The 12,460-nt window shown below is 38.5% G+C and overlaps 1 protein-coding gene across 1 annotated transcript in view; it reads left to right on the forward strand.

The window, feature by feature from the left end:
• Nucleotides 1-12,460, forward strand: part of LOC130923598 (A disintegrin and metalloproteinase with thrombospondin motifs 2-like) — a 303,489-nt gene that overhangs the window by 265,305 nt on the left and 25,724 nt on the right. The window contains exons 13-15 of the mRNA XM_057849369.1: nucleotides 1,622-1,794; nucleotides 11,265-11,398; nucleotides 11,467-11,590. Of these exons, the coding sequence (XP_057705352.1) occupies nucleotides 1,622-1,794; nucleotides 11,265-11,398; nucleotides 11,467-11,590 (431 nt within the window). The remainder of the gene's footprint in view (nucleotides 1-1,621; nucleotides 1,795-11,264; nucleotides 11,399-11,466; nucleotides 11,591-12,460) is intronic.

Here is a 12,460-nt window from a genome sequence, read left to right on the forward strand (position 1 = left end):
ATTATTAGGATCTAGAATGATATCATTGCAGCCTTGGACACAATTTGTTCAGTGATCTTGGTTTTACTGGACTTGACAGCTGCTTTTGATACAGTTGATCGTGCCATCCTCATCTCCGAACATCGGCACGTGTGTGTTTAATGACGTTCTCTCTTCTCTCCTCTCCTGCCATCTCTTTCATCTGGCATGGGCCTATTCCGTTTTAACTGTACACGCTGCCACTCAGTCAACTTGCCTCCTGTCATAATATAATTTTTCTTGTCTATGCGGACGACCTCCAGATCTACCTTCCTTTCACTCTGAGTGATCGCTCAGCTTTGGGCCCGCTGCCGACCATCAAACAATGGCTATCCAAGAACATTCTTCATATAAATGTAAAGTGACTGACAATATACTGTTCAGATCAAAATCTTCTCATACGTCACACAATTTTGTGGACCCTCAGCACGGCAGTTTTCATCAATCACAAAGAAACTATTTTTTGACGGATTAACTTAATTGTAAGAATGATGCTTTTGCAACCGAGAAATCACTCTAAAGTCTAGAGTGCCTACCTAGCACTCTAGACTTGCCTACCCCGATCTAATCTCAGAAAGGCCATTCAAGCCTTTATCAGCTCGAAGATTGTCTATTGTAACACTCTCTAAGCTGCAATCAACCACTCTCTTCTCCATTAACTTCAATTGGTGCAAAATGCACCTGCTCGCCTCTCCACTAACACCTCCAAACGTTGACATATTACCCCAGTCCTCAGCTTTCTTTACTGGCCTCCAGTGCGATTTTGGGTAGAGTTCAAAATCCTTCTGTTTGTTTGTAAAACCGTCAATGGCTTGGAATTCTCTTTTAACACACCCATTCGTATAACAGCTTTGAACAAAAACTCCCATTCAAACTGTAAATTGTCATACAAAAGAGTGTGCTTTGAAATTAGATTTGGAATGTATTTATGAACAATTGTTTGATTTAAAAAAAAAAAAAAAAAAAAAAAGAGAGATTCATTATAGTTTGTCTCCCCTTTATTTAATTCTGTTGTTTAGTTTTTTTCAAGAAAATAAATGATTCATTGACGCAATTTATATCAGCGCTTGGCCCACAAAAAAAATAATGTCAATCAGCAGCATTTTTTTTTTATTCAAACGAAAACGACTTTTTTCTGATTTGTGTACTCAGAAATTATTTTTGTATTTTATACTCAAACCTTCATTTAAAACTTTAACAATTTTCATGTACTTAAAACAGTTCAATTGTCGACTACAGTAAAGTCGGGAGACTGTAATAAAATATTACTCTTGAAGGAAATAGTCATCCATTTTGCCTTTACTGTTACTTACAACCTGCCTAAAACAACTTCAAGGCAATTGAAAAAAGTGACATTTACCCATTTAATCGTTTAAATTATCGTCTGATTAATCGATTATGAAAAAGATAATCGTTTGTTGGAGCCCTACCAAACAGGTATATGTAGGCTTCAAAAGCAAGCTTTTCTCTAGTCAAAACTAAAAAAGGAAATGCACTACAGTGATAAAGAGTAACGTTTAACATCCCAAGACAAATGCTATTCATTAAAATGGATAAATCACGGTGAATTCAAACACTGTCGGATCATGCAATCTTTCAACAGACCAGCCAATGGAGGACGCACCTGCGTAGGTGCGACATACCAGTTCCAGATGTGCAACACCAACGAATGTGAGGATATCTACAGCGACACGCGAGAGGAGCAATGCCACGCTTGGGACCCTCGCTTCGAACAACCCAGTAACAAGCACTGGCTGCCCTACGAACACCCAGATGGTAAATATTCAGGCATAGCCACAGAAGGAAGATGAAGTCATTTAGTCGAGAGAGAGAGAGGATAAGTGATGTTGCACTGTGAAACAAAGTCCCAAAAAAAGAGCACTTAACACATCATTTTTGAATGTGGTCGTTAGATGGTTATATAAATGTTATGTTCCGATATGGTCATCCACATCTGGCCATGATTGAGTAAAGCTCTGAGGTATGACTACACCCTCCCATAAAAACATGGCCTGTCTTTGGAAAGCTCTTTTAAAAAAAAAAGTTCCCTCTCTCCACAATATTCCCTGATGTCATTTGACCTTGGTTGACCTCTTCCTTCTGCACCTGTTCCTGCTTCCATCTAGCTACTATCACTTGCTGCAGAAGGCCAGAATGTCGCCAAGTTTCTCATATTCGTGCGTACATCTCCAATAACCTTATGTCATTTTTGAAGAATATAAGTCTCCTGTGTTCAAATGGACACGACTTCCTAAATGGTATTACCATTATCATTCACCTAAAGGGCAACACTGCAGGCAAGTGCTGAGTTTTCAATATATCCAATCTCCATAGTTGTTCTCTCTTCATTATGTTGGTATAGGATATTTTTGTAGCAAGGCTCTGTTGAGTCTTAAATTCCTTTTCGTGCATCTCAGCTAAATTCCATTCATGGCTTGTCATCGCTTGAGAAACAGATAGTGTGTGGCGGGGAATGATAGTCGGTCATGAACTTGGATTTTATTTGGAAATGTTTGACTCACTTTTCCAAAGGCCAACAGAAAGAATGTGAAATTTTCTGGAGCCAAAGGGCCATTAAAATCCATCTTGCCTGTAGAATATTGTTCCCTTCATAATCCAGTTGTCAAAAGCAAAAATATTAAGTGATGTTACTTTGCAAACAAAATTTCAAAAACATTTAGATAACTTGCAATGGCGTAAAGCACGCTACACGTCAGTTCCGCTCAATAATATTCATGACGTTAGCCACTTTTGCTAAGGGGGGGGGGGACAAGCTCCCGTTTGTCCCCAATAGTAAATGAATGGAAATAGTGTACGAAGGAAACGTTTACAGAGCTAAACCTACAAATCCTGTCCGAAAGTGATGTCCCAGGTGCCAAATTCACGGGTAAAGATGTGGAAGAAAATACAAATGTTCAGTTAAAGAGATGTCTTGAGTTTCGAGGGCTGAAAAAGACGGCAAAAAGAAATGAGCCGGCCGAAGCTTAGCCTTAGCTTTTTTATCGACACCTTTTTCTTACGCCACTGACAATAACATTTTCCTGTTTCAACAATCTGTCCTTTACCACCATATGCCCTGTTTATCTTATGTATTATATCCTCTGATTGTCTTACGTCTCTGACCGTTCTTTTGGGCGATTTACATTGCTATTTTTGTGTAGCGATCGCAAATGCTACTCGTTGAAAGCCAACGAACACTTTTAATTTTTTTCACTAATAACCAGGGGTGAAAATGGGCCAGAACGGTCAGGAACGCAGTTCCGGTATAACATTCAGGGCCAGAACGCAGTTCCGGTACACAGTGCTTTGATTTCCAAAATATGACGGCAACTGTCAAAACGCTCTGTAAAAAACAAAAACAAACAAACAAAAAAAAAGAAGAAGCTGCCACACATGCATTTCATCTCCAAGAAGAAAATCTACAATCATCAGATTTACATACACACGTGTTAACAACAAGCATAATAAAGTGCTTGTGTAACGTAATCTGTTTCCACCAATATTTATTATTTATTCTATTGCCCAGCTGCTGCAGTTATCAGAGTCTGACGACGATGAGTCACGTCAATGTGAAAATGCACGCAGCAAATCAAAACGCCTGGACTCATTTATCCATTCAATTGGCTGACATACTGACATCTGATCAGCAGAGATAGTTAGCTCTGATTGGTTCAGATGTGCATGTTTTCTGGAACAGCAAAAAAAAAAAAAAAGTTGAATTGATGCGACAAAAAAGGGTAATTCCACATAAAATGCATCTTTAAGAGCAACGAAATAGTTGAGGAGGCTTATTTATCATATTTAGTTTTATTTGCTCTGATGGGGAGGTTCAGAACATCTTAGCTCTCAATGTGCACTTTGGACTTATATTTGTTCATTCATGTTAGGCTACTGAATCATTTCCTTATGATTTAAAAAGTCAATGTTTGTTTGATCTTCAAAATATATTCCATTTCACTCTGTATAATACAAGTCATTTTACTTATTTTTCTGAATGTAATGTTTAAATGTTTAAATTAACTTAAATTTTAATATACTTCCTATGTTCTTAAGTAGTTAAAATTGAGATTTGGCATTTAGTATGTGAAGAAATGAGGGGAAAATAAAAATTAGGAGATGGTGGTTGGGTTTATTGCTGTTTTTGTTAACTTTTATTTTGCAAATCATTGAAAAAATACAATTTTGAATGAAAATCAGTTTTTGTATGTGTTATAGAAATAACCGTGCTAAAACAGTTTTCTTTGCATTTCAGTAGTTTAAGAGGTGGTAGTTTAAAAAAAAAAAAAAAAAAAATCTGGCTCCGTGGCGACTTTCACATCTGGGAGTTCCGGCAAGAAATTCTATCCACTTTCACCCCTGCTATTAACACATCTTAATTCTATAATTTATTTACACTACCCCCTTACTAAAGTTGTTTTTTACAACAGAAAAGGTACCAGTGGCAGTCAGATACCATTTTACTTCTTTTCAGGTCATTCATTGTCAGACAGAAGCAGCATGGCAAAACGCCACACTAAAAAATAAGTAAAAAAATATCAAAATGGCTTACCCCTTTTGTCCTCTGAGGGACCATGGCAACCCAACAAAATGTTCACTGCATATCAAATCTGAATGGCTTCACCTTGCTGGCGTTAAACGTCCTCGCAAGTTGATCCATTCTTCACATTTTTGCCTCTGAGTTTTTGGTTTCGGGAAACGTATGAAGAAAACATCCTTTCCTGTCGTAATGTCTAGAGTCGTTTCTACAAGTTCCATATCAGCAGTGCTTGATCGACATGTTCGTTTTTTAAAGATTACCGGAGAAAAATAGCAGAAATATAATGGTTTGTATTCAAAGGTGTGTCTATAATGTCCCTCTTCCGCTTTACGATGCGACGTCACGGTCTAAAAATCATTATCAATTCATCAAAAGCATTAGTGCGGTACGCTATTCAGAGACATCTAACATCTCTGCTGGATCGTCTACGCTGATGATCGATTGTCTTTGTGTATGAGTCAGAACACCACTCGTGATGTAACTGTTCTTGACTTTCACACCCAAAAAATATCAAACTTTCAGTCATGATGTTAGTTTATCACAGATTTCCAACTGGGTTGTATTTTCTACAAAGGAAATGTCTATTTTAAAAAAGGAGCCAAAATGGAGTTCTAATAGGCCAACTGTGGTTCCTTGAAATAGCAGTGACCCAACTTGCGTGGTTCTCCAATGTTAGCCATTAATTGGCTTTTTATTCCTGTTCTTTGACTTGCAAGCTTTAACTTAAGATTTGAGTGCTGTATGATGGCACTGTTAACAATAAGCAACATTTCGTCATATGTAATTGGCAAATAATCTTCAAAGTATCAGTTTTGAGACCTTAATGCGACTCGTATCTGAAGGTTTTGTGTCATACACGAAACAAGGGGAATTACACATTTTTTAGAACAAACCAAGGGCGCAGGTTTGCATAGGGATGGCAGGGACATAACACTGCCAACTTTTGAAGACGCTCAAATTATCCCCACTAACCTTTAAGTAACCATTTTGCATTATATAATGGGTTCAGTTATATAGTTATTTCAGATTGTCTAGGATAGAATTGGCCATACCATTATTAAGTTAATTATTTTCATTATATTCAAACTTACATTTACCCCTTTTCACTTGCTGAATGTGCAAGTCCAATTTTTTCCCACTCAAACGCATGTTTGATTGGCTGATGACTTGACCCACCACCGCCACATCACACACACGCCAGCTCACATTCACACAGTCCCGAGAGAAATACATGTCGATTTTGACAACATGCCGCCTCCTCCACCCCCTTCGAAGAGGAGAGTTAATAGAAGTTTGTTTCGGCCAGCAGCAGCCATTGCAAATAATGTAAAAATACGTCAGTATTGTAGAGGTGAGAAACACACCACTAATTTTGCTACTGAAAGTCCGACCTGCATCAGAGTTAGCATAACAATAAACTGTGTGAAATTGCTAAACTGCAAAACTCGAGTAGGAAGCTGCTTAGAGAGAAATGCACTTCTGTTTTGCCCTTCTGTTTATGAGCAATAAGCTGCTCTGAGAGAGAAGTCCTAGTCTGTGTTTACCAGGAAAATGTTGACAGTCAAAAAAAAACACATGCTGCTGTTTTCTTCTTGTAAACAGCCTGGTTTAGAAGGAAAGAAGGCTAGAGCATGTTGTGACTTAACACTTTTGAAACCAGGTATCTATAAATGCATTTCAGTTATTAATTAAAATGTACTTATTTATTCTTTACATGAGTTAGTTAAAAACAGTTTTATTTGTAGCCTATGCAGACATTTTTTCAGTTAATCGTACATTAATCATAATCAAGGTAAAAAGTTAAATCAATTCCAATTTGGATTTCTTTCCATAATTGCTCAACCTACTGATGCACTTAAAAAGATGCTTGTGTACAAAAGCTGTAGTGTTTTCTTGAAGGAAGAATAAGTTTTTTTTTCTGTTATACCAGTATTTGATGTTTTTATTTAGACAATGTTGAGTGGTCTTAAGACAAATATTATTTTTTCATTGCTGTGTAGTTAAGAGATTTTAAACACGTTTTTCATTATTGTGGAAATGAATATAATCTAAATTATGTTCAAATATTACAATTTAAATTTGCTAATAAAATCCAGATTTTATTCTGGAAGTTTTCAAAATGTTTTTTTTTTTGTAGTTTTTGAAAACAAAGGTTTGAATCAAACAGTATAAGTCAATAAAGATTTATTTTTGCATTCATCATTTAGTCCAGGGATGCTCATTGTTTTTTGCTCCAAGATCTCTTTCTCAAGGAGACAACCTCCCGCAAGCTACCTTAAAAATGGGGTATGGGGAGCTGCATAACCTCATATGTTGTTCACACAGCATAATTAACTTACATTTAAATGGTGCTGCATAACCTCATACACTGCTGGCCAAACGTATCGGCACCCCTGCAGTTCTGTCAGATAATGTTCAATTTCTCCCAGAAAATGATTGCAATTACAAATGCTTTGGTAATAATATCTTCATTTATTTTGCTTGCAATGAAAAAAATACAAAATAGAATGAAAAAAAAAAACATTAAATCATTATCATCTTACACAAAACTCCAAAAAGGGCCGGGCAAAAGTATTGGCACCCTCAGCCTTATACTTGGTACCACAACCCTGTAGACAAAATAACTGCGAACAACCGCTTCCGGGATCCACCAATGAGTTTCTTACAATGCTCTGATGGAATTTTAGACCGTTCTTCTTTGGCCAACTCCTACAGGTCTCTGATATTTAAAGGGTACCTTCTCCAAACTGCCATTTTCAGATCTCTCCACATGCGTTCTATGGGATTCAGGTCTGGACTCATTGCTGGTCACTTTAGAAGTCTCCAATGCTTTCTCTCAAACCATTTTCTAGTGCTTTTTGAAGTGTCTTTTGGGTCATTGTCCTGCTGGAAGACCCATGACCTCTGAGGGAGACCCAGCTTACTCACACTCTACATTATGCTGTAAATTTGTAGTAGTAATAGTATTCAGACTTCATAATGCCATGCACATGGTAAAGCAGTCCAGTGCCAGACGTAAGCAAAGCAACCCCAAAACATCAGGGAACCTCCGCCATGTTTGACCGTGGGGACCGTGTTCTTTTCTTTGAAGGCCTCATTTTTCTCCCTGTAAACTCTATGTTGATGCCTTTTCCCAAAAAGCTCTACTTTTGTATCATCTGACCAGAGAACATTCTTCCAAAACGTTTTTGGCTTTCTTAGGTAAGTTTTGGCAAGCTCCAACCTGGCTTTTCTATGTGTCTGGGTCAGAAGTGGGGTCTTCCTGGGTATCCTACCACAGAGTCTCTTTTCTTTCAGACGTCGACGGTTAGTACGGGTTGACACTGTTGTACCCTCGGACTGCAGGACAGCTTGAACTTTTTTGGATGTTCATCGAGGTTCTTTATCCACCATCCACACAATCTTTCGTTGAAATCTCTTGTCAATTTTCTTTTCCGTCCACATCTAGAGAGGTTAGCCACAGTGCCATGGACTTTACACTTATTGATGACACTGCGCACGGTAGACACAGGGACATTCAGGTCTTTGGAGATGGACTTGTAGCCTTGAGATTGCCCATGCTTCATCTCAATTTTGCTTCTCAAGTCCTCAGACAGTTCTTTGGTCTTCTTTTTTTCCATGCTCAATGTGGTACACACAAGGACACTGTACAGAGGTTGAGTCAACTTGAATCCATTTTAACTGGCTGCAAGTGTGTTTTAGTTATTGCCACCACCTGTTGTGCGCCACAGGTAAGTAACAGGTGCTGTTAATTACACAAATAACAGAAGCATCACATTAACTTTCAAAGGGGGACTTTTGTCTTGCCCATTTTTGGAGTTTTGTGTAAAATGATAATGATTTTTTTTCCCATTCTCGTTTGTGTTTTTTCATTGCAAGCAAAATAAGTGAAGATATTACTACCAAAGCATGTGTAATTGAAATCATTTTCTGGGAGAAATTGAGCATTAGTTGACAGGATTGCAGGAGTGCCAATACTTTTGGCCAGCAGTGTATTTTGCTCATACACACAACATGATTATAATTAAGGGCACTTTCATATTAGACAAAGAGGACTAGGGTCCGGTTGGAGAGCTACCTCATAACAATACTTGCAAATGACTTGTTGAAAAGGTTCAGTATTCATACTGTGCCAACTAAACTTTTCGAGTAGCATCACGTGGACGAAATGCGCACTCTTTGATTGGACAGATTTAGAAGAGGAAAACCTCGGAGTGGAGGGGAGGGAGCTTGGTGTGAGACTGCACATGATGTAGCATAAGCACACCCTGGTCTGCTTGCAATCACAAGCGAAGTGAGAAATGGGAAAAAAAACAAACAAACAAAAATACCGTGTAACACAGGCGACAATTTGAAAAGTAGTGGAGTAAAAAGTACAGATACGTGCTGTAAGTACAGATACACAAAAATGTACTTGGGTACAGTAACGAAGTACTCCTACTTCGGTACATTCTACCACTGCTCACAGCCAACTTTTTTTGCGGTTTGGAAGTATTTTAAGGTATCAAAGAAATATAACAATTATTAAATGAAGGGAAATAATATAAATTTGCTTCATCGCTGCTACACGTGCGTTCTAAAGTTGATTTTCATTAATATCCCACATCACATCGAGTACAATGCATTTGAGCCCGCATGATTATTAATCAAGTTTATGAGTTATGAGTTTAATCAAGCGAACAATATAAAAAAAGTAGTATTTAAATGTATACTGTACATGTGCATTTGTTGTGGTTTAGTACAATACGTTTATCGCACAACCACTTCCTCTTTTTGTCACATATTTTTCCCGTGACTTCGCTCGGCTTCGTCCCAGCTAGAAATCGGCCCACTCACCTGGCTCATAATCGATTCCACTTGTTGCACAAGAAAACATGTATTTTAAGGAGTAGGAGAGATTTTTAATAGCCTCGTAAAATGCTTTCCTAGATTCGTCGAGAATGGAAAAGTTTTTGTTGTTGTTGTGAGCTACAGTTCTACACAAAAACGTACATCATATGTACAGAGGTGCGGATGCAGGAGTGGTGTGTTTCAGTGGTAGAGTAGTGCTTCCCCAACTTAGAGGTTGTGGTTTCGATTCGCCTCCCTGACTCATCTAAATATCCTAAATCAAGATACTGAACCCCACGTTGCTCCTGTTGCTGCATCATCAGAAGGCACAGCAGTATGAAAAAGTATCTGACCCTTTTGGAATTTCTCCAATTTCTGCATAAAATCACCATTAAATGTGATCTAATCTTTTTGAAAATCTCACAGATGTAAAAACAGTGTCTGCTTTAACTAAAACCACACAAACATTTGTTGGTTTTCATAGTTTAATGAGGATAGCCTGCAATGACAGAAGGGGGAAAATAAGTAAGTGAACCCTCTTCCTAAGGAGATTAAAAGAGCAATTGAAACCAGTTTTTACCAACCAATTTTTGCTCTGCCCACTATAAAACACACACTTGGTAAGAATTGTATTGATGAGAAGAATTTGTCTGATGTGCATAATGGCTCGGTCAAAAGAGCTGTCTGAAGACCTGTGATCAAGGATTATTGATTCGTATAAAGCTGGGAAAGCATACAAAACCATCTCTATAAGTCTAAATATTCATCAATCTACAGTCAAAGAAGTTGTCTACAAATGGAGAGTTTGGCTCTGTTGCTTCTCTCCCAAGGAGGGCCGTTCACCCAATATGATGCCAAGAGTTCAGCGCAGAATACTCAGAGACGTAAAAAGAACCCAAGAGTGTCTGCTAAAGACTTACAGAAATCACTGGCACAGTCCGATATCTCTGTCAAAGTCCAGACTTGAACCACATTGAGATGCTGTGGCATGACCTGTTTCACTTACTTATTTCCCCCCTACGGCCATTGTTTGCATACTATCCACATTTTTTGGGGTGGTTTTAGTTAAAACAGACACTGTTTTTTCATCTGTGTGATTTTGACAGCGATCGGATCACATTTGATGTTGATTTTATGCAGAAATGTGAGAAACTCCAAAAGGTTCAGATACAGTAATTTTTCATACCACTGTAGATGATGATATAGTGTCAAAGTGCTTGAGGTGGCCCGGTGCTAAAAAAGTGTAACACCATTTACTATCGAGATCTCAATTACCTTAGCAGTTGATGGCGTGAGATTTCGAGTGTCCGAAACTTCCAAAAGAGCGCATTTATCAAGGTTTCATTGGCCGTGACGTGTGTCTTCATCCACCGAATAGAATGCAATGACGACACCGGGTACCTCTGCTATAGGATGCGTTCAGAGTGTGCCACAAAACACTAACTAGACGGATGGAAAAAGAAATTAAAAAATAAAGTATATTTTGTTTTGTTTCCAATATTCGGTTTCGGACAAGAATTTTGCTTTCGGTACATCCCTAATTCTATTTAATAAAGACTGTTTTAATTGACTAACCCGAACTCAACTCCCATGTCTTTTCTGAAACAACTGCAGTCATTTGTGACTGCCTCATACAAGTGTCAAGAGCCTTTCTATTATTTTATAATGTCTATTTAGGAGTTGTACTGATCTTCAGACTAATATAGTACCTCACTACTTTCAAGGACAGACCGTGGCAGTTTATTTTGTGAGTCACATTGAGACATATTCAATGATAGTAATGTATAGTATGGAATAGTAACAGAATAGTGACTTGTGTAAAGTTTATTCAGGAAAGGATTGTGTGTGGAAAGGGGTATTTACATATTTCCTTCTACAGCATATAAACGCTGCCACCTCCACTGCCAGTCCAAGGAGACGCGGGATGTTGTCTACATGCAGCGGATGGTCCTGGATGGCACGCGTTGCTCTTACAAGGACCCGCACAGCGTGTGTGTGCGTGGGGAGTGTGAGGTGGGTATTGTCACGAGAAATCGACTTCACCTGCTGACATTTAAGATCTTCTCTGTCATCCTGAGCAGAAAGTCGGATGCGACGGCGTGGTGGGCTCTTCAAAGCAGGATGACAAGTGTGGCGTTTGTGGCGGGGACAGCTCGAGCTGCAAAACCTTCAAGGACACCATCACTCGCACAGTCAAGAAGCAAGGTAGACTCTCAAATCGGGTTTCAACAGAACTGTCCGACTCAATTTTTGGACTCGTTCATCTGGACTTATATCATAGCATATCAGACCATATCTAGCTAAATGTCTCCCTCTAGAGGATATATTGTGGCATTGAATCTCAGAGAGACATTGATGTGTCACTTTTTAAGCTTTAGTAATGAGACTAATGAGATTCTTTATAGGGTTTCAATATTGTAAAAGTTTTCAAATTTGGAAAGATTTTGATGGGAATAAACAGACATATGTTTTATAGCCTTTGTTACTGATAGAAAATTATTTTTTTATGTACCGTATATTATTTCATGTAGGAACTTTGACTTATGAGTGGCCCAACTCACGTGTGTTGAAGTTAAAAAACTGTTGCTGTGCATATACATATTTCTTTTAAATATATATATATATATATATATATATATATATATATATATATTTTTTTTTTTTTTTTTTTTTTTTAAATTTACTACTACAGGCGGCATGGTGGCTTAGTGGTTAGCACATCTGCCTCACAGTTCTGAGATCAAGGGTTCAATCCCGGGCTTCGGCCTTCCTGTGTGGAGTTTGCATGTTCTCCCCGTGCCTGTGTGGGTTTCCTCCGGGAACTCCGGTTTCCTCCCACATCCCAAAAACATGCATGGTAGGCTGATTGAACACTCTAAATTTTCCGTAGGTATGAATGTGTGCGTGAATGGTTGTATGTCTCCTTGTGCCCTGCGATTGGCTGGCAACCAGTTCAGGGTGTCCCCTGCCTACTGCCCGTAGTTGGCTGGTATAGGCTCCAGCACCTCCGCGACCCTCGTGAGGAAAAGCGGCATGGAAAATGAATGAATGAATGAATGAATATTACTACTACTG

The sequence above is a fragment of the Corythoichthys intestinalis genome, chromosome 11 (assembly GCF_030265065.1).
Source record: "Corythoichthys intestinalis isolate RoL2023-P3 chromosome 11, ASM3026506v1, whole genome shotgun sequence".
Lineage (NCBI taxonomy): Eukaryota > Metazoa > Chordata > Actinopteri > Syngnathiformes > Syngnathidae > Corythoichthys > Corythoichthys intestinalis.